Raw genomic sequence first — 27891 nt, 5'->3', positions numbered from 1 at the left:
TGACACATCAACGAATATGCATCATTTTAGAAGCAATTAATGAAGGAACTGTGAAGCAATCCAAAATGATAAGCAGCTTGGAGTGTCCATTTACATGTTTTTCTTTATTGAAAATAAAGATTTAGTTTAAAAAAAAGTCAGCAGTGACAGAACTTTCTCCAAAAGCTCAGCCAGTTTAAGGTGTGAAGCAAATTAATTCTAAAAAGCAAATTAATAGGTCCATGAATGAATCTGTTCTCACCTTCACTATCATCACCTTGTTTGGTGGCCTGTTACTCTAGTCTAGGGGATTAAAATGAGTCCAGAACATTTAACCACAATTTCTGTTTTTTCCTATTCTGTGTGGAAAAAGACTAAAATTTACTTTTGAAAATAAACTACAACTGCATTGAACTAGCTTGTAAGTTAAGGATTTTCCTTACACAAGTACCCGAATGTATGAAATTTGCCTGATATCACTTAAAAGGGTGCTGTTTATGTGCTGTAGTACCGGAAGATGGCGCACTTTCCCCTGACTTGGGTCCACGATTATTGATGCGTAGAAGAAGAAACTGGCATGGGGAATGAGGAAGTAAGAACCGGTATGACAGACAGCCAAGCCGGTTAGAGATAAAGCACGTTCAGTTATATTTTCACACATGTCTACCTGTTAATAATTTAAACTAATTCATGGCGGAGTTTAGTGAAAATAACGGCCCTGAAACTGAAGAAACCGACGAGACAAACGGCGGAAACGTCCCGGAGCTTCTGAGTGAAACAGGTGACCCCTCGGTGACAGACCCCCCGGGACTGTGGACAAATCACAAGCGGAGGAAAAAGTTAGTCCTGCATGTCGACCTCAACAACACCATCCTGGTGTCTGACGCCGTTACGGGTCAGGGGACCGTAGCTGCTCTGGACTATTTCCTCTCCACTGTTACCTGGGGGAAGATGAGCAAACAAGGTAAACTAGAACTCTTTCATTTGACATTATTTCTCTGTGTCACTAAGGTACAATGATCATGGGTGTGCTCCGTCAGGTCAATACACTCTGTTCTTCTTCTTGTGGTTTTAAATTGTCTGACTGAAATCTACTTTCAACGCTGTCTTCACCTGAACTAAAGATATCGTAACTTTGTTTTAGGGATGCACGATATTGGATTTTTGTCGATATTCCATATGCTGATATTCATAAATTAATTCTAGGGAAATACTGATCTATAAATACAGACCCAAATCTTCAGTGCTCTAATGAAACAATTTGAATTTTAAGGATGAATAGATTATCAAATTTCAGTCCTTTAGAAGTTAAAAGAATGATGATGAATATAGAAACAGACTTCAACTCGCATATGTCTGTTTATCCGGCTTAAAACTTCACTGACTTATTTGTCCCTACAACCAATATTTACAGCTGATATAGGCGGATTTTTATAGCTAAAATATCAGTAGAAGTTTTCATATCTGCCGAAATCTTACTGATAATATCTTACTTCCCTGCTTATATTTTCATACATAAAAAGCCTGGAGCCTCACAGAGTGCTTCACAAAGGAATGAAACACAGGAAATTACAAAAACTGACTAATAATAAAAAAATGTAAATTTAATACAAAACAAAACTTGAAAAAACAAAAAAATGAATATATGTGAAAGTTGAATATGATATATTAATTGATTAATGAATTAAGAAAGATGTACTTAAACACAATAGAGTAGCAAGGGTCATAATAAAATGATGAGAGAAAGTAGAGGAACCTCAGAGTATAACTCTCTGTGAAATACAGTAGTGAGTATACTCACTGAAGACTAAAAAATAAGTCTGTTTACTACTTGCTTATACCCTTCACGGCTCTACTGCCTGTGACCTTGTAAAATGAGGATTAAATTTAGATCAGAATTTCAAACCACTTCCAGGTTTTTTATGTTTGTTGTAATATGTCTGTCAATCCAGTGAGCTATGTTTGAACTTAAAAGAATGCAGAAAGATTTCCATTTTTTCCTTACTTCATTTCAGACAGTTTTGCTCAACCACATACTTCTATCAGAGACAGGAAGTGAGAGACTGGCCTGCAGTTGGATTATTTGGTGAGACAGAAATGTGGAATTGTTTATTATTTGCATAAAACGGTGTTTAACATGATGATGTGAGATGATGTTTCCAAGTTTAATAATTTTTAGAGACAAAAATATCCGCCCAAGAATGCTTTCCTGAGGAATGCCATAATTGAAGTCATGAGACTCTGACACACAAGCACCAATGCTGCCATACAACTGTCTGTTTCAGTGGTAGGAGCTGAACTGGGCTTAAACAGGTTCAGGAAGACTCTGATGGTACCCAAAGACTGGCATGGGTGTAGCAGTGTCATTATTGAATCAAAAGCAACTCAATTAATTGGTCAACAGACTGAAATGTGTATCAAATAAGGTGAAATAAGATACTGGAGCCCCTGCTCCTCCCTCAAAATGTCCAAATGGTATAGTCCAGAGCTGCAAAACAATGCAAGTGATTTTGATTTAAACATGGTAAAAATATTGCTCATAAATACAGAAATTATGGTTCAAAAATACATTTAAATGCACTGACATTTGTAAGAATTTGTTCTTTCTGGGGGCCCAGAGTCCCTAGCTAGAAGACTGGACTCATGATCTGTAGCCTAAAATGAAAACTCTCAATCACAAAATCATGAAAAATAAACAAAGAGCACAGAGAAACGTTTGTTTGTCATGCCACATGGTTTCATCCAGATTAAATGTGGTAAAAGGCAATCCAAAAATGTTCAGGCAGCTCATAAAAGCATCAGTAGAAGCTGCAGAGCATATTTGCTAAGGAAGAGAAATCTATGTTAAATTTAAGTGAGACTGTTAAAAACCCCTTGGGAGGAAGGTCTCACTTTGATGCACAAGCTTATTCTCCACTCCTCCTTTGCCAATCTGTCAACAATCTATGTTAATCTGTGTTTACAATTCAAACCATCCATAAGATATTTTTCCCTTCATCTCTGTTCAGGAAAATGGGAATGGCTGAGTGACTCTCCCTCTCTGCTCCCACCGTCTGATGATGCTGTTAGTTACTACTCTCAGTTTGGACGGACGCCAAGTTTCACCTCTGCTGCAGGGCGGCGTTTCCGTGGAGTCTTGGATCAGCATCTGGAACTGCTCCGCTGGCCCGAGGGTGTCAAGGTAAACATCTTATAAATTAAAGAAGTAAGAAGAAGGCTGTGTGGAAAATGTCTGCTCTAACTCTGCTGAGAGTGAACTTTAGAGAAATCACTTCTCTCTGATCGGTTCTACTTTTTAGATCCTTAGGCTGGTTAAAGGCTGAACTCAGTAACGACCTCCCCCAGCAACCAATAACTTTGTTTTTAACATCACCACTTCAGATGTACATTTCCAGTTCTGCATAAACCATGTTTAATCAAATTCTTGTCTTTCATATAGTGCTTTGAAACATTTGAGACCTCATTTATCAAGAGTTTATTGAAAATTTCCTAGATTTTGTTAATGCAGAAAGTACATTTTAACATGCAAAATGCAAGATCAAAATAAACCATACTTATCATAAATGCCACCCCAGTCATAAGCTTTTCATATGTTGATCAAAGAGAGAAAAGAAAAAGAGCTACAAAAATGAAATAGAAGATGGATAAAGTTGATAAAAATGCCATACAATACTAGATATTCTCACATTGTAAGTCAACCAAACCAGTGTTTGTTCACTTCGTGGAGAGTTAAGTAAACATGATGAATGGGATATAGGGACAGATGCAGTACAATCTGATGGGCTGGAGGAAAAAACACACAGAAGTCAACAAAGAAGAAGTCTGATATTGAACACAAAGCACAAAAATAAAGCTTCATAGCACACAAAAAGGAAGTATCTGCAACTGGACGATCACACTACTTCACAGTTTCACCTGCGGACATTGTATTTAGCATCATCAGTGACACAGCTCTGTGTGATTACAAACATTATATTCAAGTACTGACACTCTCCAAACAGCGTGCTCTGTTAAAATTCCTGTGAAGCATGTTTTTCCAAATTGCCCAATAAGGTAAGATGAGCCATGTAGCCTAAATACATTTTAAATGCGTATCACAGCTGTATTACAAAGGTTCTGACACTAATGAGGCAGTGAGTCAGACAAAATCACTGACTCAGTTGGTTGAGTCGGTCATCTTGAATCTTCAGCTCCTACATTCGCATATCGATGTGTCCTTGGACAAGACACTCAATCCCTACATTTTTCCCTCTGCTGTTTCAGTCATGTGTAAATGTGTAAGGATTGGGGCTGGGCAATCAATCGCAAATTAGATAAAGTCGCAATATGGCCTGCTGCAATTTGTAAATCACAGAAGTTGCAATACTTCTCAAACTTGAAATGTGGCAAAATACCAGTTTAATATTTTTTGCTACATTTTTTATGCATATTATGTAAATGTTTGTTTTTTTTTTAACAATAATTTCTGCTTCACTTATGTACAGTTGCAAGAAAAAGTATGTGAACCCTTTGGGATTTCTTGGATTTCTGCATGAATTGATCATAAAATGTGTTCTGATCTTCATCTAAGTCACTTCAGTAGACAAACACAGTCTGCTTAAACTAATACCGCACAAAAAATGATGTGTTTTCATGTTTTTATTGAACAAAACATGTAAACATTCACAGTGCAGGGTGGAAAAAGTATGTGAACCCCTAGGCTAATGACTTCTCCAAGAGCTAATTGGAGCCAGGAGTCAGCCAACCTGGAGTCCAATCAATGTGATGAGATTGGATGTGTTGGTTAAAGCTGCCCTGCCCTATAAAAAACACACATCAGTTTTGAATTTGCTGTTCTCAAGAAGCATTGCCTGATGTGAACCATGCCTGGTACAAATAGATCTCAGAAGAGCTACGATCAAGAATTGTTGACTTGCATGAAGCTGGAAAGGGTTACAAAAGTATCTCTAAAAGCCTTGATGTTCATGTGTCCACAGTAAGACAGACTGTCTACAATGGAGAAAGTTCAGCACTGTTGCAAGAGCACAGCTCAGAATGCTCAGTGAGGTGAAGAAGACTCATAGAGTGTCAGCTAAAGAGTTACAGAAGTCTCTGGCACATGCTTACATTTGTGTTGACAAACCTACAATAAGTAAAACATTAAACAAGAATGGAGTTCATGGGAGGACACCACGGAGGAAGCCACTGCTGTCCAAAAAAACATTGCTGCACATTTGAAGTTTACAAAAGAGCACCTGGATGTTCCACAGCACCACTGGCAAAATATTCTGTGGACAGATGAAACCAAAATTGAGTTGTTTGGAAGGAACACACAACGCTATGTGTGGAGATAAAAAGGCACAGCACACCAACATCAAAACCTCATCCCAACTGTGAAATATGGTGGAGGGGCCATCATGGTTTGGGGCTGCTTTGCTGCCTCAGGGCCTGGACGGATTGCTGTCATTGACGGAAAAATGAATTCCCAATTTTATCAAGACATTTTACAGGAAAACTTAAGAACATCTGTTCACCAACTGAAGCTCAACAGAGGATGGGTGATGCAACAGGACAACGACCCAAAGCATAGAAGTAAATCAACAACAGAATGGCTTCAACAGAAGAAAATACACCTTCTGGAGTGGCCCAGTCAGAGTCCTGACCTCAGCTTGATTGAGTTGCTGTGGCATGACCTCAGGAGAGCGATTCACACCAGACATCCCAAGAATATTGTTGCACTGAAACAGTTTTGTAAAGAGGAATGGTCCAAAATTCCTCCTGACCATTGTGCAGGTCTGATCTGCAACTACAGGAATGTTTGGTTGAGGTTATTGCTGCCAACGGAGGGTCAACCAGTTATTAGCCGAGGAGTTCACATACTTTTTCCACCCTGCACTGTGAATGTTTACATGTTTTGTTCAATAAAAATATGAAAACATATCATTTTTCGTGCGGTATTAGTTAAAGCAGACTGTGTTTGTCTATTGAAGGGACTTAGATGAAGATCAGAACACATTTAATGACCAATTCATGCAGAAATCCAAGAAATTCCAAAGGGTTCACATACTTTTTCTTGCAACTATATATGTTGTATATGCATGTGTCTTATGTAAAAAGAGATGGCATAAAAATGATCACTCCTTCAATATAGCAATTGATATCAAATTTGCAATATGAACAAAAAAATTGCAATTAAATGTATGTTTTAAATTGTTTTGCCCTTGTATATTTTATATCTATTTGTTTTCAAAGTCCAAACTGAACTGGGAAAGAAGGCTTTTAGGTTCTCTGCTCCTTTTGCGTAGAATAATCTGCAGACTGAATTTAAACTGCAGAACTTGGTGACTCTGAATGTTTTTAAATCTTTAGTGAAAACTCTTGAATTCAAACTATCTGAATGCCACTGTTTCAACTGATGGTTATTTTATTGTTGTTGTTTATATCTATTGTGTACTGTTGTGAGTTTGAGTGCATGTGTTGTTGAAACTATACATTGCTGCCATTCTTGGTCAGGTCTCCCTTGAAAAAGAGATCTTTGATCTCAATGGGACTTACCTGGCTAAATAAAGGTTAAATAAAAATGATATTGTGTAGGTTATAGTATAGAGTGATTTATTGCTTGTACGTATTGAGAATATATAAGATGGAGAACTTTAAAATAATAGCATATTAAATTGCAATTGGAATATTGGGTAAAAGAATTGCAATTCGATTATTTTTATGAATCATTCAGCCCTAGTATGGATGCACAGTAATGGGATTAGATTATACTGATGCCCACTGACCGTGTTAGTCTTCACCATCAGTGCGTGAGTGTGGAGTGAATGGGTAGGTGTGGCCCTGTGAAGAGCATTTGAGTCAGACTAGAAAAGGGCTGAACAAGCTCAAGTCCATTTACGTACAGTATGTGTGCACACCTCATTGGCAAATGAAGGGAGAGGCATCTCGTCAGATATACTTAAACTCATGTGTAGTCGACAAATATGTCTGTGCATGTGCAGCTGACTTTCAGACTCTGCTTTTTCCGCCATCATCAGCTTTTCTTTTGGAAGAAAAATGATAGCAAGAGATAGAGAAGAAGAAAAAGACTGAAGGAGGCTTTGCTTGCCATAAATGTGAGATTTATTCAGGAATGATAATGTAAGTTGTTTAGTTATCAAAACAAAAGCTGAGAAAAAGCCAAGCATTTAGATAACCGGAAAAATTTAAAGATTAATAAAAAGTAACTTGATGTTAGCTGTTTTTTAAGACCTGTCATAACCACTGTGTTTCGGTTTTAAATATCCAAAATGATCACAATCCTTGCAGTCCATGATTTTAAACTCTAAAATCAATTAACTTTTACAAATTATGAAAATGACACTGAAAAGAAAAGCTTTAATCAGTGAGTCTTCTCTATTCGCCAATCTAAAGCTGAGACCTGAATGCACATGCTCTTACAGGTTTGTCAACTAGGCATGCCTTTATAAATGCCTGATGTTTGCAGCCAGGTCACGGGTTATTGACTATCAATTACATATAAGATAAGATATTCCTTTATCAGTCCCACAAGGGGAGATTCCAATATATATTGGGTGTAAATATCAGAAGAATTTTTTTTTGCTGATAAGTGACTTCTTAAGCTAATATCTGCCAATATTGACATCATGCTGATGATATCATTTATCCCCAGCTTTAGTGGTTATGAAAGAAAATGTTGACAGTGTGAGAGTACGACATCTCTGAAAAGGATCAGTAACATAAATTACAATGGATTAGTGGGAAAAAAAGAGTTTAACATTTGGTTAAACTGTTTAAACATCAATACCTGCCATAAATTTTACAATTGCTGCATTTCTAAGATTGTCTATTTACAACAAGGAAAAAAAATCCAAGTTATAGAGTTTGGGGTGCTGATGACCTTGTGGTTAGTCAGGCCTTATGTATAGAGGCTACAGTCCTCCAAGTGATGGTCTCTGTTCAAATCTGACCTGTAGCTCTTTTCCCTCATGTCGTTCCCTACTGCCTCTCCTCTGTTTCCTTCTTTGGCCAGTCTGTCTGATTAAAGGCCGAAACTCCCCAAATAAAAAAAAGAAAAAGAAAAAACTATAAAACAATGAACAGCTGATTCATAAAGACCAGATTTGTTGAATATATCTCTATAGTATGAAATTCTAAAAGGAAAACCAAAATTTACTCAGTCTTCATCACTTCATCACTTTAAAATAAATAATAAATCTCAAAGGTAACTGTAAAGCTAAAATTAAGTTGAGGGTAAACAAACTAAAAAAACGCTTTTTATCCTTCTCCAGCAGTGAAGAGGCATCAGTTTAACTCAGCCACATCTAGATCGGAGCATTGAGCCAATACTGGAAAAAACGTTTCTAAAGCAATTAAGGCTCTCCCCACAGGACGGAGCGGATGGATTTGAAGCCGAGTTCTACAAAGTGTTTCATGAGAATTTAACAACTTTCATGCCCAGGATGATAAATGATTCAATTGCAGGAAAAACACTTGAACATTCCCTTTACGTGCCAAATGTATATGTATAATTAAAACGGAGGGAAAGTTCCACTGGATTCTACTGAGTGTAGACCCCATTTCTCTGTTTTGTTCACAAAAAATGTTGCATTTAAAATTTATCTGCTGCAGTTAAGCTGGTTCATTGTGGACAGGCTTTCCTGTATTGTAGGTTAAAACACTGGAGCAGCTGCCACGGGACTGCACGTCTATGAAGCTTTTGACTCCATGGAATGGTCAAAATAATTTGAATGGGATTATAGGGATTAATCACATTCCTAAATCCTGTGTTATTAGAGTTTACACCTCATCTGAGTCATTTAGAAGTAAAAGATTCAGGATTTAGTTATTTGATGTAGAACTAAAATTTTTGAAGTGTGACATTCGTAGTGGGGCATTCGAGCTTGTTATGCTTTACACCCATTATTTCTGTATCCTTGAAGTTCAGGCATTCTGTAGAATATAATTTATGCAAGAAAATTTGTCTAAAGTGAACTTTAGTGGTTTGAAACACAGTTAAGGGTGATTGCCCAATTTAGATTGTTATGCATTATATTTAAAAACCAAAGGCCAAAGTCAGAAGGAATCATAAACGTTTCTTAAATTGAATCTGAAGAAGATTTTTGTAAACTTAAACAGTGAATGGGAATTTTGATAGGCAGAGGATCATCACAACTTTTCAACATAAACTGGTGACAATGTTAACATTTACAGGCTTAAAAACAGGAAAAAGTATGGGACCTCTGAGGATGGGGGTCTGGGTCCTTAGTATTTTAAGAATGATATTTGTTATCTCAATCAAAGGCATTGCAATGTTATTTCATGAAAACTATGAGGAAAAATGTCATATAACAAACCTTTTTTGTATGAGGAAGGACTTGGATGGGCTAAAATTAGATTATTGAGAATAAAAACTCTGACAAAAGTAAGATTAGTTATTGTTACAGACGAAACTAAAATGTTAGTGCTGGACTGTTTCTCCACTGTTTAACCTGCTGTGTGTCTAAACACAACCTAGAGAAGAGGGAGCAGGAGGAGCGGCATGCCTGGGTGAGACAGCGAAAGAGGAACTAAGAGGAAGCTCTGTAGTTCTTCTCTATATTACAGCAGTTGTCTTTACGTCACATTAAACCACAATGCAGTCGCCCTACCTTTGAATTGTTCAGAAAACTCCATCAGCTGTTGAGCAGCTTAGACCGTGATTTTAGCTGCTGTTGCTGCTGTACAGTAATCCTCCTCTGTCTGGGTCGGAGAAGCTGAAATGAAAACTCCCAAACCTTGTAGGAAGTCCTGTAAGTTAAAAATATGAATCCAAGATTAAAATCAGCATTTAAATGGGTGAGATAACAGTAATTGACAAACAAAACGAGGTGATATATGGTTACATGGTTACAATATGATGTGTTTAATGATGGCTTAGAATATTGACCATTAGGGTTAGGAAAATAAAAAAAACTTATGATGTGTTCAAATGTTGCACAGAGAAATGCAAATGCAGTTTTTGACAAAGAAGTCTGAATAAGTGCAGTTGTTTAAAAGAGTCTAGGCCAGCTGTCAGTGGGCAAGCGGCGGGGTACACCCTGGACTGGCCAATCACAAGTGACCAATCGAGACAAACAACCAGTCACACTCACAGTAGGACCTACAGCCAATTTAGAGTCATTAACTCACCTAACGAGCAAGACTTTGGTGGTGGGAGGAATCCGAGGTATCCAGAGAGAACTAACTCATGCACAGGGAGAACATACAGACTCTGCAAAGAAAGGACATGACCAGTGAACTAGGAACCAGGAACCAGGAACCCTCTTGCTGTGAGGCAGCAGTGCTGACCTCTGTGCCGCTGTGCAGCCCATAATCCGTCAAATTTTACATAACTTTGGAATAGTACTTTTCTTTGAAATGCAAATCCTTAGTGCTGATATTGGCAGAAATGCTCATTTTAAAAATATTTTCATATATTCCTATATTAACTTTTAAGCTATATATCAATATTATGCTGATATTACACTTCCCTTAAAGTTTTATGCACTGTTTTGATTCCTCCTTTGAGATTCACTGTTTGCCTTGTTGGCGCTGGGTAGAAACTTATCACCAAACTTTTGACTTATTCTCTCTGGATCCGGTACCTGTCAGTGAATGTGAAATCAGTGCTGTTTCCTGATTAAATATGGAGGACTGCACTCCCACTGTTGTCCCAGCTGATGAATAAACAGCAGACACAAACTAATGAAAGCTGTGAATCACTTAGAGCTAAATTAACCTCAGGTCAAGCTCTCCTCTGAGCCACCTATTTGTGATAAATGTAAATGAAAGGATGGTAGATGAATGCATTTATTTAGGAACTGCCCTAATGAGATGTCCTTTTTAACTCTCTTTTATTAAGTTTTTTGTTTTCTCTGGAGTTTACCCTACCTGCCTTTCCTGACTGGGAGTGCCACTCTCAGGAAGCTCATAGGACTTTATATCTCCCTGCACACATTCTCACAGGTCCAATGATAAAGAAAAGAAGCAAAGTAGTGGAGTACAACGATCCCTCAGAGCCTTGGAAACTGGTTGCACACACACTTGTTTCTTTTATCAGCATGGAGACTCTGCAATGAAAATTAAATCTGTACATAAATTAAAGAAAAGCTGTTTGAGAAGCACTTCTAGTCTCTTAGCTTGAGGCTAATTCACCTTCATTCATCTGTATTGCCAGCATGCACACAGCATAGAGGGATTCTACAGTGAGAGTGCCACTGAAATGATGTACAGGCTGTTGTTTGCTGAAGAGACGGGTAAGTGAGTGAAGAATTCACAGAGGATGTATTATTAATGCATAGTGTGGATGCAGTACTACAGTAATGTCAGTGGGTATCTAAATGCCCAGAACGCATCACTAATGCAAAATGTAAACACAGCTTCTGTGTGTTTAAGTTGGGTTTGAGAAACTGTATTTTTTTCTTTTAAGTGTTTAAGTCTGAAAATTAAACTTGAGACTGGTGATGGGATTTCATTCTTCACAGTAAACTCTTGAAATGAGACTGTTGTTGCTGTTAAAAAAATGTGGGTGCTCCAGTGGATAAAAGACCAATCCCTGATGGTGACTCACTTGGGTGTTGAGATTTACAGGTGTTAGCAATCTACAGCTTCCCTGCTCCTCTACATAGGTAAAAGAAAAACATATCTTTCTTTCTTTCTTTCTTTCTTTCTTTCTTTCTTTCTTTCTTTCTTTCTTTCTTTTAGCGGTGGCTCTTCGTTAAGGTATAAATTGGGGCTGCCAAGATTAATCAAATCCATCAGTGATTAATTTGACTCCACAATTAGTGCACTATTTTTTCAAAACACTTTGGTTAAGTCACATCAGCACCTCCCAGCAGCCACGGTGATGTAAAATAAGCCCATCACTGCTCTTTAATGTCTCATTTCACTTTAAAAAACTCACAGACAGCTCAGTGGACAATCCAAAACAAATGCATTTTTCTGTGGCTAAGTTAATCTTAATAATCTTTGAACTATCTGTAAAAGCAACTCTGAATCCAAACAGGAATTCAATAACCCTTAGTCAAAGACAGTAAAAAAATCCTATTGACACAAAAAATCTTTGAAATGTAAAAAAGTTACATTTTAAAATGTGATTAAAAAGCTTGCGATTAATCATTAATAACTACAGTGATCTTCTGTGATTAATCAAGATTAAATAACTTTATCTTTTGGTAGCCCATTTCAAATACAAAGCATATATGCATCCATGCTAAGCATTAACAGTTTGTCTTCAGTTCAAAAAGTTTGCTCCTTTTGTGAGTGATAGGAGCTGGCAGCTGTTTGAAAGGTGGTTTCCTGATTGTTTTTTTCCATTTTTGTTGCGGTCAGTGGGACCAAATGAAGAGTTTTTTGGAGCTGAAGGACTGACTTTTCTTACTGAGCTCAGATAAATGATCCAGATATCTAAAAAGAGCCACAGCTCCAATCAGCCACTACTCACTAGAGAGGCTGGATGATGGGTTGATATGAATAAAGCCATACTTTTGTTTACTAGTGGAATACATCAATAAACTCCAATTGCAGGTGTGGTCTTTAACACATTTTTCTAAATATTAAATTTTTATTTAGACTCAAATAATTGAGGTCAAGCCCTCATTTACAATTACATCAAGCAATAAAAGAATAAAATGCATGATAAACAGGAAATATTTACAATGTATCAAACATGCCTGGAAATATGCTGCCTGGCCAAAAAAAAAAGTTGCCACCAAAAAAAGGTCACATACTCTAATATTTTGTTGGACTGCCTTTAGCTTTGATTACAGCACGCATTCGCTGTGGTATTGTTTTGATAAGCTTCTGCAGTGTCACAAGATTTATTTCCATCCAGTGTTGCATGAATTTTTCACCAAGATCTCGTATTGATGATGAGAGAGTCTGACCACTGCGCAAAGCCTCCTCCAGCACATCCCAAAGATTCTCAATGGGGTTAAGGTCTGGACTCTGTGGTGGCCAATCCATTTGTGAAAATGATGTCTCATGCTCCCTTAACCATTCTTCCACAATTTGAGCCCGATCAAGTTTGGGGGAGTGTAAGCCAGTCATTAGAATGGGTGTTGTGCACTCAAGAGGACCAGACAAGCAAGGATGAATATATGGAGGAAGCATCTAAATAAGAACTTTGTAAATAAACATACAGTATATGTATGCAAGTCAAGTCTCACAGAAAGCGATGACCACCCCTTCATCCTTACTGGAAAGGATGCAGCGGTGAATGTTAAAGGCTGTAGTGAACCTAAGTGCAGAGTGGGGTTATAAAGTTGCAGCTGAAGCATGCCTATGCGAAATGTCACTGAATTCAATACTGATAAAAAAGTTGACTCAACCAGGATTTTTCAGCGGTGCAGAGATTTATTCCTAAAGAAAAAGCCAATGCCAGTATGCATGTGTCGGCATCTACACAACCAGTCCAGTATGGATGATGGCATCCCAGTCCACATCTAAATGCAGTCTGATCTACTGGATATCAAACTGTTTTAAATATGCATTGAAGTATGTCCACCCAATGCAGCAAGGATTACCACTTTGTACCTGAATGCCCCAAACGGATATAAATCCCTGTTAAGGCATCATCTAAACATGGTTCTTGTGTGTTTTGCCATTTTTTTCTGTCTAGCAGCTTATGTTAATATTAAATATAAATGTTTTGAAAGATTAAAAACAGTTTTCTAAAACTGAAAAACCAGACATTCTTGAATTATTTGTTTACTGCCTGTGTAGTCTCCTCCACCCTTGGTTTAGTGTTGTTTTTCTGACCTCTGTCCCCCTGCAGGAAGACAAAGACATGGCTGTGAGAGGAGAGGATGGCCGGCTGTACCACTGGATCCTGCCCTCCTTCTTCCAGATGTTCAAAGACCTGGTCCAGGAAGGGCGAGACTTTGCCGTTCTTTTCCGTACCTTTGGAACTGATCTACCTCGTGTGTTGAGTGCGGTGTCCAGAGCGCTGAATGAAGGGGCTCATCCACTGTTCCCAGATCTGCCTGATCTTAAGGTGAAAAAAACACTCATATTTATTATTTATACGCTGTTATGAGAAATTACCACTGCAAATCAGTTTCACTTCATTTGAATTCTGTGACAATGGTTATACTGTACATTCTTCCATATTTCACATTTTTAAAATAAGATCGTTGTCTTCTGTCTATGAACACTAGAGGGTATGAGAGTCTAAAATGTGTGAGCAAATGGACAAGAAGTAAAGGATGGTTCTTTTTCTATAGCTCTTAAAACCCTCACTGAACATGTGCTGCATATTTTCAGTCAGTTTATCTAACTCCAAGACGTTGAAAAACTGCCATGAAGGCAAAAATACATCATCACAGTGTAGTTGGTGATGCAGTCACAGCTCTACAGGAATACCTGAAGGCTCCCTTTCACCCAAGGATGGATTTTTGTGCTTTGATGTCTAAAAAACTTGAAGTAATCATTCTGGCAATATTGATAAAGATTCATATTTCTGTGATTGGCTTTTGTTAGCTGATAGTTTATAGGGCTTGTATGTTTGTATCTCCAATTCTGTATGTGCAGGGAAAGCAAAGATGTTCTCTTGGAGAGCGTGACATTCTGTGGCCTTTAACATAAACTCCTCCACCCACGCACACAAAATCACACACGCATGTCCTTGGCTTCCCTCCCAGAGGGTTTTCACAGATGATGGGGGAGGTCAGGTGGAAGAGATGTCAGAAGTGAACCTGTCGGCTGTGTGGATTTTTTATTCTCACACTATCCTGTCAGATAGCAGAAGAGAAATGTTCAGGGTATCATCAAACTGACTTGGCTTAATTCTTTAAGTTACATTTATGTTTTTTCATTGTTATCTTTCTAGTATTTTTAAAATATTTCACCATAAACCAAAGTAATGCACCAACATACTGACATTTTAACCCTCAGGGCTGAACCACTAATATAGCTGGAAACATTATTTATATTAAGTTTTTTATTCCAGCTGATAGCACTTGTTCTGCAGTGGTGGTGTCTTATTAAGTCAAAACTGTGCAGCTGAGGGCTTATTAGGAGTCTAAGCATCTACGCTTACTGCCGGAGGCTGACTAGTTTGGTTCACACGACTTTACTTTCTTTGTTCTTCTTTGATTAAAGTGTTAGTGAATAAGACTGCAGGCTCATTTGCATTTCTCCTGATATTTAGCTGTATTTCATTGACAGCGGTAGAATGAGTTTACCTTTGGATAGGGATGAAGGATTTGGGAAAATAATCAAATTGTGTTTTTTTTGCGATTAAATGTGACTATTTTTAAATTCCTCATCTTATGTAATTTTTTAGCAAACCCAGGAAATAAATAATACTATATTATAATGAAGACAATGTTCAGTCAAACTAGGACTGAATGATTTTGGCCAAAAATCTAACAAATTTATTTTAAACTGCTGCATTGTAGGGAATGATCATCTTTATGTCCTTCTTGTGATTTAGAAAACATTTCCTCTTAATTCCAGGGAAGTCAGTAGGTACAGTAATGATAATAACAAAAACGAGATTCTTGCGTTGGTTTACTAAAGTATTTCATGCCATCCACAGTTGTTTTGAAAGGAATAAACTCTCAATTTTGTAAGAACTGCTCCATTTTTGTTAAATCAAACTTCTAGCTGATGATTGTTAAGTACATTTCTGTAATGCCCGGTACCTGTTGCTCTGTTATTCTCCTTTCTCTAATAAATAGACAAACTTGGATCTGTGTCTCTAACAACAGTATTTTAAACATGCTGTTTACTGCCTGAATGCATTCGGGCTGTGATTCCTTTAATATTAATTTATTGTTAATTCTTGATGCTGAATGTGAGATTTACTGAACTGAAGATATGACAAAGTGAATCATGGATATTAATATAATTCACACATTTAAGAGTTGTTGAAATAAGAATTTCAGCAAACCCACAAACTAAAGAGAGAGATAAAGCTCTGACTGGGCCCTAAATCTTCTCTGAAGTAAAAGGTGTCCCTATGCAGTTGTCTCTATTACTACGCAAATACTGATATGAAGTAAATATAGTTAGCCAAGTTTGCTTGTGTAGTTATCTGCTTCCTGTAGAAGGTGGAGGAATAATAATATTATCCTCTTTGAACTGTAACATAACATTTACATATTTTAATGTCCAAATTGCTCTAATAATCAGGATTAGCTTCTTGTTTCTTTGTTAAGTCCCGTTGAGACAGACACGGTCAAAAGTTGCAACCAAATTTCATGCAAAGTATCATGGGGGCCAGGAATGAGGTGGATACAGAAATAAAGACAGAAGGATTTTTTGCGAACTTTCTAGAAAAATGAATTTTTGCATGAGAGCGTAACATCTCTGCTGCAATATAATGTATTTAATTGCTATTTTGACACACATTTCAGGACAAAGATTTATTGCACCTTCTGCGATATGAAAATTACAATTGGCCATACACGATTTCATACACGACATGAAATGGCAGTTATCAACCTCAGGTCTGTATATGTCAGGGTCACATTTCTGCTTTTAAATGCATCTTAATAGGACTAAGATTGATTTGGAGTTTAAGTTCTTGAATTTCTAAAGTGATCTGCATCGTTGCCTCTTTTATAGAATATATCAATTTGTACATTTTTATTTCAGCTTTGTCAAATTCCATGAAATACATCTTATCTCTTGCCCCAGTTATCTTGGCAACTTTATAACTTTTGTTGAAGCAATATATTTTTTATCAGAGTAGCTTAAACTATTGTTCAATCCAGTCCACATTTATTTATGAAGCATTTTGAAAAATACCAAAAGATTGACCAAAGTGTTGTTCAATAAAAATGAAAAACCCATGAAAAAAGAGGATTATGTAAAAGTAACAAGAATTAAAAATTGAAGATATTGAGTCTTATAGAATTCCTCATCTCTCCAAAGAGCCAAAGCCCAGAGAATAGAAGCAATAACAATCAATAGTTTTAATATACAGTTGCATAACATGCCATATTCAAATACTGATGTCTAACTTTGAGAGCACATTTTTAAAACTTTTTAAAAAATGTCTAATGCTGTTCCCCAGAAAGTTAGTCCAAGTCTGCCAGCGGCCGTTTTACAGCAACACATTTTCAAAGAAGTCCTTTCTTGTTTTTGCTCAACCTAGTTTTTGTTCTCTCTCTTTGTCACTCTTTCTGACTCTGCCTTCCTTTTTTGCTCTCGGCTCAGCTTGCTGTGAATATGACTCCAGGCAAAATCCGCTGCAGTAAGAGAGCGATCGTCCTGAGCCGAGCTGATGACCGTGTGTCGTCTCGTGATGGAGAGAGAGGCCTGTACGAGTACTTCAGCTCAGTCCAGGGCCTGGGAGGCTTCCAGGATCACTTTGACTGGTACATGTAAAACTCCTAAAGCCAACATTTATATGGGTTAAGTGGCCTTGATTGCTTTATCGATCCTTTACTAAATCTGTCTGTGCCCGTGTTTCTCATCCAGGTGGGCTAGTAACACGTTCTCCATTCGTGGGGGGAAGCCGTTGTGGGTTGACCCATTTGACCACAACGTCCAGCACATCTTCATAGACGACAATATTCGTCAGAATGATGAGGATACTATAGTTCATCCAAAGGTACTGTGGCTGATTTTAAAGGAGCAGGAACAAAAATACATCTCTAAAGACCCAAACTTATTTGACATGTTCTGAATAGTGTTGTATATCCAACAATTAATAAGTGTCATTACTGTCCTCTTTAACATCTGAAATGCATTGCATAGAAAATAATAGTATTTGTGTGTCAAAATTCTTGAAATAACTTGGAGATGTCTTTAAGTTTATTGTAATAAGAGTAAGATTTGATTCTGAGAAAAAACTTGCTTTCTTCATTGGCAGCTTTGTAATTTATTATCTCATTGTAGCTTATACTTTTAAGCTTTAGGACTTTGTTATAGTTACCATTGGGCCAGGTATGTAGATTTGTGAAACCATCATACTGATACAGTGCCGTGAAAAAGTATTAGCCCCCTTTCTGATTCTTGAGTTTTTTGCATATTTATCACAATTAATTTTTTCAGATCATCAAACCAATTTTTATATTTCACAAAGACAACACAAGTAAATTGGAAATGCAGTGTCTGAATGATTATTTAATTTTTTAAGGGGGGAAAAGATCCAAACCTATCTGGCCCTATGTGAAAAAGTAATTGCCCCCCTGAACCTAATAACTGGTTTAACCACAGTCCTTGGCAGCAATGACTGAAATCAAGCATTTGCGATAACTGGTGATGAGTGTTTCACATCACTGTGGAGGAATTTTGGCCCAGTCTTCTTCGCAGAATTGTTTTAACTCAGCCATATTGGAGGGTTTTCCAGCATGAACTGCCTGTGTAAGGTCACACCACAGCATCTCAATTGGATTTAAGTCTGGGCCACTCCAAAACTTTCATTTTGTTTTTCTTGAACCATTCAGCGGTGGACTTGCTGGCATGTTTCAGATAATTGTCCTGCTGCATAACCCAAGAGCGCTTGAGCTTGAGGGCATGAACTGATGGCTGGACGTTCACTTTCAAAATTTTCTGGTAGACAGCAGAATTCATTGTTCCATCAATCACAGCAAGTGGTCCAGGTCCTAAAGCAGCCAAACAGCCCCAGACAATCACACTGCCACCATGTTTGACTGTTGGCATGATGTTCTTTTTATCAAATGCTGTTATTTTTACTCCAGATGTAACGGGCCACACATCTTCCAAAAAGTTCAACTTTTGTCTCGTCAGTCCACAGAATATTTCTCCAAAAGTCTTGGGGATCATCAGGATGTTTCTTGGAAAATGTGAGACGAGCCTTTGTGTTCCTTTTCGTCAGCAGTGGTTTTGGCCTTGGAACTCTCCCATGGGTGCCATTTTTTGCCCAGTGTCTTTCTTATGGTTGAGTCATGAACTCTGACCTTAACTGAGGCCAGTGAGGCCTACAGGTCTTTGAATGTCGTTCTGGGTTCTCATGTGACCTCCTGGATTAGTCGTTGTTGCACTCTTGGAGTAATTTTGGCAGGCCGACCACTTCTGGGAAGGTTTACCACTGTTCCCAGTTTCTCCATTCGTGGATAGTGGCTCTGACTGGTTTGCTGGAGTCCCAAAGCCTTGGAAATGGCTTTGTAACCTTTTGCAGACTGCTAGATTTTAATCACGTCGTTTCTCATTTGTTCTTGAATTTCTTTGGATCATGGCATGATATGTTTCTTTTTGAGATCTTGTAGCCTACTTCACTTTTTCTGACAGCTTCTATTTACGTAATTTCTTGATTCAACAAATCTGGTGGTGATCAGGCCTGGGTGTGGGTGTTGAAATCAACGTCCCAATAACTGTGGTTAATCCCAGTTAACTCATGATTTAACAAGGCAATTACTTTTTCACGCAGGCACCAGATAGGTTTGGATTTTTTCGCCCCTTAAAAAATTCAATAATCATTCAGACACTGCATTTTGCATTCACTTGGGTTGTCTTTGTGAAATATAAAAATTGGTTTGATGATCCAAAACGTTTATGTGTGATAAATATGCAAAAACATAAGGAATCAGAAAGGGGGCAAATAGTTTTTCACGGCACTGTATATGGCTTATATGTTTGTTTAGATATTTTTTCACCCTCAGAAATTATCAGCACTCTATTTTACACACTATAAAGAAGTCTAAAGAAGGATGTTTCAGCAGCACAGATTAAATTTTTTTATAAATAGATGACGTTAGTATAACTTCTGAAAAACAGACAATTTTGACATTTCTTCCATCTGTTCTTAAGGATTTATCAACAACTTTTGAAGCAGTCAGCTGCTTTAAAATTATGTTTCACTTAAACAGCTGGCCATATGGTGTCTCTCATCTCCTTGCCCTGCATGAATCATTTAGATGAGGTTGTTTATCAAGCAAAAATGTGTTCTTATTTGTGCCATTTAAGATGATATATTCAACTTTCAATGATTTAGCATTATCGTTGATGTTTAGAGGAAGGAGAAGATATACTTTATGAATCCTCAAGTGGGAATCCAGCATTTTTACTCTGTCATTGAACATTTACATGTGTTTAGACTGGAATAAACACACATACACAAGGATCCAAAGGACATGCACTGATGTAGAGATGCTAGTGTGAGGGCTGCACATGAGAGAAGACCTAAGGACTCAGCTACTGCAATCAAAACAGTTTATTAAACTGTTTATTTTTGTAGGAAGTTAAAACAAATACTAAACAGTCTTGTGCCTGCACTGTATGGCTGGGAACTAAGATGTACTGATCTATTTCTAAATAAGGGTAGGTTAAGATAATATTGTATATATCGAATATATGGTTATGTTTACGTTGATTAGAAGACTAGATGCCAGGCCTCATGCACAGTAAAGAAATTGTAGCAGTTAGTACCACTTAGAGTGAAATGCATATTATTAACAAGTTTGAAATGATATATCTGTATTGGGAGGTATTTATTTATTGAAGGAGCACTTTTCTTAAATAATCATTCTTATTCTATAAACAGGCAGTTAATTTTCATGTCATTGTCCGTGTTCATGTTGACTTCTGCCTCTGGCTGTTCATAAAGGTTTCTGTGTTTTATTTGGCATTTTTTCCATCTAGATTTGACTTAAAACTGAGTATATTTATGTTATTTCTTTACAGAAGAAATATTGAAATATATTTACTATCGTGCAATCCTATAACCCATTGGCAATCATCACATCATCAGAAAATTTCCTGTGTAATTGTATAGCATTTACTAGTGTTGTACTCAAGACCACACTATCTGAAACCAAGACTTGTCCAAGACTGGAGTGCATTGAGACTGAGACAAGACCAAGACGAAAAAAATCAGTTTACAAATAAAACATGAAAAGGTTGAACAGTTAAAGAGTATTCTCTCTTTAATTTTAGTTTTCTTTTAATTTAATTTGACAGATAGAACTAAGGTGACTCTTTCTAAGCACAACATGTGAAAATCTCAAATCTTAACAAATTTGTTCAACTAACTTTTGTAAAAGTTTAATCCTTGAATGTATTTAAAAGCAACTAACAAGTACGCAAGAACAGAATTGTTCTAAATATCTGAAAATGAGATGTTTGTCCAGATTTGTCAGGTGAATGAGGCCTAAAGTAGGCCCAAATGTTCAAAGGTTTTTTTAGACTAGAAATAAGATGCACTGATGTCCGAGTTTTTGAATGTATAATTATTTGGTGTTTTAGCAAGTGCTTCTCCTTATCATCACATTAATGAAGTTGAAGAATCGCAGATCAGTGCTGGTCTCAACCAGTCTTGATTGAAAATCCCAAGTCCGGCCAGTCCGAGATTGAGACAAGACCAAGTAAAAATGCTCTTGAGTCCAAGACAAGACATAGACATTCAAAGTGTGGTCCTGAGGCCAGTCTCAAGACCAAAACCGATATCAAGTACTACAAAACTAGCATTTACGTTTATATTAGCATTTATATGTTCACAAAATAACTCTGCTTTTCTTGCTCTCACTTCAGCGGTGGGAGCAAGTAAAAGCCTGAAAAAGACACTTGATTTTAATGTGATTTTCTCACAATAAAAGGGAGCAAAAATTCTGTTATAACATTATAAAAAAGTCTAGCTTTGTGTGGTCTCTTCCTAAGAAGAGAAGAAAACTTTTGAAATATTTATTTTTTGAATGGAGTTTGGCTAGATCCTTTCTAATGTGCCTCAGGCAGTCAGAGAATCTTACCTCTGGCTTTATACACAGCATCAAGCAATTAACATGGTGAAAATGAATGTCCCCTCTGCAAAACTTCTATACAGATATGTAGCATCTCAAGAGATTAATATCATGCATCACAATTGAGCTAAATAATATCATCTTATAGTATTTATTCCATATTGTCCAGCTCTGCCAAAGCTCCATCTCGGACTGACCAACTCTCACAGATTTTAATTTTGTCAACTTGCTTGTTATCATTAGTCCTTTTTTAAAAATAATTTTATCTTAAAAACTGTTTATAATATACTTACAATGTTTTGGATAGTCTCTCGCTGGTTCAGAGCTGAAGAAACATATTCCCTGTCTCTCTTTCCTCCATATTTTTTCTCTTGTGTGTTTCTCAGGTGTTTTTGGACCCAGGTGGTGTTGAAACTCGCACAGCCTGCACCTCTGAGCTTTATGACATCACGCTGGTCCAGACCGACCTCCTGAGGGCCATTTCTGACCCGAGCTACTTCACTCACCGAGTCAACATCTGCCAGGAAAACTATGACAGGAATGTCCAGCAGGGGGCAGGCTAGAACTGGGATCAACCCTTTTACCATGTATGTCTGTTTGTCTGTGAGAAAACCTGCAGTTTAGGGTTCAGTTAACACAGACTCCATGATCCAAGACAGACAGGGACACAGTAGAGTGTAGTCAAGGCTGTTAGGAACCACAGATGGAAAGATGTCTTTAAAGGGGAAGGGGAGATTAACAGAAAAAATTGACTATTTATCAGAAAAAAAAACAAGATTATAAGATAACCTTTCATGGTAAACTGACATGAAATGAGAAGAATGGTGCCTTAGTCATTCCCAGTCTTTGTAATCAACACCTCTCCTGGTAGTTTGTGGCTGGGTTAAGGTAAAGTAATAAATATGAGTCTAAAGTCAACTTTAGTTGAGAATGTGCAGTCCTCTGCAGGTTGTGGGCATGGCTTTCTGACTGAAAGCATTGAAGAAGAAGTCTCTAAAACAGTTGTTAGTATAGAGTCAGATATTGTTGCATAGACGAAGAGACCTCAGATATGATTGTAAAAAGATGCGCAAAACTCGGGATGAGTCGCATGTGCTAATGCCATAGCTAAATTTGTCACTCCAACTTTATTGGCCTGCCCCAGTGCATTGTTTTGTCCAAAGCTGAGGTGAGCTGATTTGAAATGCAACAAGAAATGTTCAAGAACTTTCACTGTGAGTGAGCAGGAAGGGCTGGTAACTTTGCCATCCTGACTGTCGCATGACTATAGACTGTATGCAAGTGACTGATGTCATCTGTGTGTATGCAGTGGAGCTGCATACACACAGATGACATCTGTGTGTATGCAGTGGAGCTGCTTTATGAAGTTTCCTTTCCCCCAGTTTGTTTTTCCCCCTTTCTTTTGCTGAAGGAAAAGAAAGCATCAGTATAAAGGCAGAAAGTGTCATCATAGCATTGGACTGTGCTGCCTTCCCACCACTTTTTTCATCATGTTTTGCCTCGTGAGACCCCCCTCACACTCAACAGGGGTGAGATGCATGTGTGAACAGGTATACAGGAAGATTTCAGTGCAGTCTGCCTGAAAATTTCTTGAGAATTACAGAAGTGCATCTGTGCATCAAAGGTGCTTTACTGGAGAGTGACCTGCACTCCAAAAAGATGCCTGCATAATGTTGATTTACCAACATTTACAGATAAGGACAGAACATCAAGAGATAAACTCCTCTAGAAGTAATTTCAAACGGAAAGCATTTGAGGGAAAAAGTGTGGGAGTGCAAATATGTCATCTAACACAAAGAGCCCTTCATAAATCCATTGTACTCTCAGCTGTCCAAGCATAAGCCACTGCATGAAAAGTTTTGACTTAATTAATCCATAAAGCAGCCAGACCAGACTCTTTGATTAAAGGCTCTGTGTCTAATCATGCCACTGATGAACCACGCTTCCTCTCTGAAATCAGTGTCAGGCGCTATAATTGGGGTCAGCTATAGTGCAAAATAGCTCAAGTGTTGTGTTAGTTGTCTACTGAAAGGAATGCATAAAGAAAATATTTAGCTCTTCATTGTCTTCCTCAGGATAAAAAAGTAGCTTTTCCTTTAGATCATTTTGTTTGCATTTTTATGTGTAGTGTTTACATTCAACCAGAATTGAAAGGTAAAACTTGAATATTTCCAGATGATTGAAAAGTTTTCTGCTGAGTATGACGGTGCACACGACAAACGTATTATTATAGCTTTGCAATCAGAAGAACCTAGGATACTGTTTGAAGTGATTATACTACTATTAACAATCATAGAGACCTCATATTAGAGTCACATTACACTTTAATATATTCATAACAACATACAGCCACCGACCACTTCATTAGATATGTCTGTTCAACTGCTCGTTATCGCAGATATCTAATCAGCAAATTAAACAAAGAAAAAAAATGCATGTCGGCATGCTGAGATGGTCATGGACTGTGAGATCCACAGGCAGATTGGTGCTGCATCAGCAGAATTGCAGGCGTTTTAGCAGACCACGTGATGAAAATGGAGCTTTTAATTTACCTGTCAGTCTTGGCTTCAACCTTCACCTATGGACATGTTCTTTGGGTAGTGACTGAAAGAGGTCAGAATAAGTTTCCTCAGGAGGATAGCTAAGCTCAGATATCCTGGGAGACCTCGGAGTAGTGATGCTGCTCCCTCACACTGAAAGGAGTCAGCGGGTGGTTCGGGCATTTGATCAGGATGCCTCCTTGTTACTTCCCTGTGGAGGTCTTCCAACTACAAGAACCAAGAACTCGCTGCAGGAATTATAGGAGTATATGCCACTTGGCCTGGAATTGACTTTGGATCCCCAAGAAGAGCTGGAAACTTTGCAAAGGAGACAGATGACTGAGGAAGAAGGAGGAAGAAGATGGATAGATGTATGGATGAATGGATGGACATGGTGAAAACGGCCCGTTGAGCATCAGAACAGGAAAGAAATATGGTTTAACTGATTTTGAACGTGCCATGCTTGCGGGCAGTCTGCAGGCTTAGTGCTTCCTCCAAATTCTTACCCTACCATTTGAATATGAGCCAAAATTGAGACCTGAGGCAATGTTTTTCCAATTTTGGTGAGCCTACTTGTCTTGTAGCCTCATTTTCCTGTCTTTAGCCAACAGAAGTGCCACCTGGTGTTGTCTTCTGCTGCTGTAGCCAATCTGCTTCAAGGTTTGATGTGTTGTCCATTCAGAGATACTCCTCTCCTTACCTGGGTTACAACAAGTTATCATTTATATTTACTATTAAAATGTCATTTAGCAGATGCTGCTGTCCAAAGCGGCATTCATATAAACAGACGTTCATGGCATTAAGAGCCTTGCACAAGGGCCCACGCTGCCTGCTATTTGTGCAGGATTTTTACCGCTGATCTCCTGTGTCAAAGCCAGTTATGTAAACCACTAAGCTATTCAGCAGAGTTATTGTTGCCTTTCTATCAACTTCAGCTGGCCTGATCACTGTCTTCTGATCTCTGCTATCAACAAGTTACTCTGATTGATCACTGGATATTTTCTCTTTTTCCCACCATTCTCTATAAACCCAAGAAATGGCTGCATGTGGAAATCTCTGTAGATCAGCAGTTTGTGAAAAACTCAGACTAGTCCATTTGGCAGTAACCATGGGGCATTCAAAGTGACTTGAGTCATCTTTCCTCTTTGTTCTGATGCTCTGAACTTTAGCACATCATCTTGACCGTGTCTATGTGCTTAAATGCTTTCATAGCTGCCATGTGATTGGCTAATTAGGTGTTTACATTAATAATCAGTTTAACAGATGTACCTAATGAAGTGGTTAGTGAGTGTGGGTTCCTTAAATTGTTGGATTAGGCATCCATATCAATAAAACAGTTTTATTATTCAAAGGATCTCCTCTTAGCACATAGACATAATTAAATTGAATACAGCTGTGGGATATACTGAATTATTTACTTCGGTTTTTATTATTTTAAAGGACTCTTGTGTTAAACTTTTACTGAGTAGAGTTTGTTTTGAAGTTGTGCTTATTTTGCTTTAAGGAGTTTTAGGATATTTATTCATTTCTGAGCTTTCAGGGAGATTTCTAATTGCTTTATTTATTTTCTCAGGTCAGATTCAGAGAGATTACTGAATGCAAACAGGATAAACAATCTAAAGAGAGAGAATGCAAATATTGGTTTCTGAAAACTGCACCATGGTAAAATCATTTTTTTTCTCTTTTCAGTATAAAGGCATTTTTTCATTTGATTAGAAAATGCAAGCAAGTACAAATGCAAAGACACGCAGGGGTAGAAAGCTTTCTTGTAGGTAGCATTACTTATAGTTACTTGTAGTTTATAAGTAAGAGTTAATATGAGGAGTTTCAGTGTGCAAACCTATCAAAACAACGTCCTATCATCCTGGGGACACAGGGAAAACAATGCATTTGCACAATGCATTTGTTATATTAAATCAATCTATAAATGGAGGATTTCATTATTTTGTACAAGGAATATTTTATTCATAATACAATCAAAACTCTGGATTTTTATTAAGATTAGATATGTAGCAATGAGAATAATATGCAAGCTATATATGTTACTGTTTCTGATTTTATCAGCTATATAGGACCATTTTCTTTTTTTAATTTATATGCAGAGTTTCTGTAAATATCGACTTTAAACTATAAATTCATTCATAAAAGTCAAAAGATGACTACCATACTCCATTAGTTTTCTTTCCTTTGTTCACTGGCCAAAATTTTTATTGGCTCTTTGCACTAACAGTTTTGCACACTGAAACTTGCTGATTAAGATTTAGTTTGAGGTTTTGTTAATATTGTAATACCAAGCACTAAAGTTACTCTCAACATATTTTGAGTTCTAATGCTGTCATTGTTTCTGAAAACACATCACATCAAAACTTGAATATTTTAATTTATTTATTTTCTGATGTCAATTATTACCATAACATGTTTAATAAACCTGAAAGATTTTGGATGAAATGTTCTGTTTGTTCAATCGTGGAAACGAATCAAAAATTTCTTACCAGCATGGGGTCTGGCTGGCTGTCTCGGGGGGGGGGGGGGTCCGCCATAATGTCAGGAGCTTTGTTCGCCATCAGGTTGTCAGAATTAGATTTGTACATATTAAATGCACAGTTTTTATTTAAATATATATTAACATATTGGCTTAAAATATTCAAGTTTCTTTACTCACAAATATCAGGCTGCATAATCAGTGCTAAATAATTTCTCTTGTCCACAGATTCCCACTTGTAATCTTTGTAGTGCACATTTTGTACACGGAAAGCTTGAACGGTCAGTTTTTGATGCCTGCAAATCATTATAGGAAGTATACGAAGTGAGCTGCGTTTTCCATAACATCACAATTGCTACAAAAGCACAGTTTAAATGATTGTTATGTATTACAAATACAGTAAATCAGGCCATTGATTTGGCCTTTGTTGGTCAACTCCTCAGTATATCTCAGAATGATCAAAGTGGGAAAAGGTCAAAAAGCCAATTTGTGCGATGTTATAGTTACTCAGATACATATATGTCTAAATTTTACTTGAATTGGACTTTGAGGACAAAATGTTAAGAGCATCAGGTTATCAGTCCAGTAATTTGTCTGTCTTAGTTTGCTATATCCATGTTAAAACCCTATAAAAATCCCCCTGCTGTCTCAAAGCAAACATTCTCATCTATCTTCCTCATTTATCAGCACCTCCCTGCAGCTCTGGAGCTAGTTCAGGTAGAAATAATGAGTGGAGGCAGTCTACTAAATGATAAGAGCTCCTAAGATAAAATGATTTTCTGTCTGTAGTTTGGCATGGGATTAGAAATGAAAGCCAGGCCCCACACAAATGTTTGAAGTGAGATTTGAATAGGTAGTTCTACTTGTTCTCTATTAAAATGGTTGTTAATTGACTGAGTCATTAGGGCAGAGGTCAGACGCATCAATATGTGACATGTCGTGTCTGGACTCATCCCAGGCTGACTGTGATGGATGATAGTGGCACTGCTGAAAATTAACTGAACCTTTGATGATTTACTTACAAAGCAGATGGTGCCCAGCGTCAGCTTTGATGAGGGAAAAGGGACTAAAAGAGAAAAATTTCCTGCAGAACATGACAAACTCTGCCTTGAAGGATTTCCACTAGAGATGCCATCCCAAGAGCATGCACGAAAACATGAAAATAGATATTTTACAGTCATAACATTTCATTATTTGTATATGTTTAGCTATCTAAAAGAAATCAGTAGCTTTAATAGGCTGC

At 37.5% G+C, this 27891-nt stretch overlaps 1 protein-coding gene across 1 annotated transcript; it reads left to right on the top strand.

Annotated features, from left to right (window-relative positions):
* The first annotated feature begins 567 nt into the window (after positions 1-567).
* Positions 568-26481, top strand: si:dkey-32e6.3. The gene is made up of 6 exons (XM_041798561.1): positions 568-943; positions 2988-3160; positions 13754-13972; positions 17143-17303; positions 17407-17539; positions 22013-26481. Exons 1-6 carry the CDS (start codon positions 670-672, stop codon positions 22187-22189), a joined length of 1137 nt encoding a protein of 378 aa, XP_041654495.1. The 5' UTR covers positions 568-669; the 3' UTR covers positions 22190-26481.
* Positions 26482-27891: the final 1410 nt, after the last annotated feature.

Source organism: Cheilinus undulatus, linkage group 11 (assembly GCF_018320785.1).
Source record: "Cheilinus undulatus linkage group 11, ASM1832078v1, whole genome shotgun sequence".
Classification (NCBI taxonomy): Eukaryota; Metazoa; Chordata; class Actinopteri; order Labriformes; family Labridae; genus Cheilinus; species Cheilinus undulatus.
This window is presented reverse-complemented; position numbering and strand designations above follow the sequence as displayed.

Coding starts and splice junctions, on each gene's coding strand:
- si:dkey-32e6.3 (XM_041798561.1), top strand. CDS start 670: ATGGCGGAGTTTAGTGAAAATAACGGCCCTGAAACTGAAGAAACCGAC. Junction 944..2,987: donor GGGGAAGATGAGCAAACAAG/GTAAACTAGAAC, acceptor ATCTCTGTTCAG/GAAAATGGGAATGGCTGAGT. Junction 3,161..13,753: donor GCTGGCCCGAGGGTGTCAAG/GTAAACATCTTA, acceptor GTCCCCCTGCAG/GAAGACAAAGACATGGCTGT.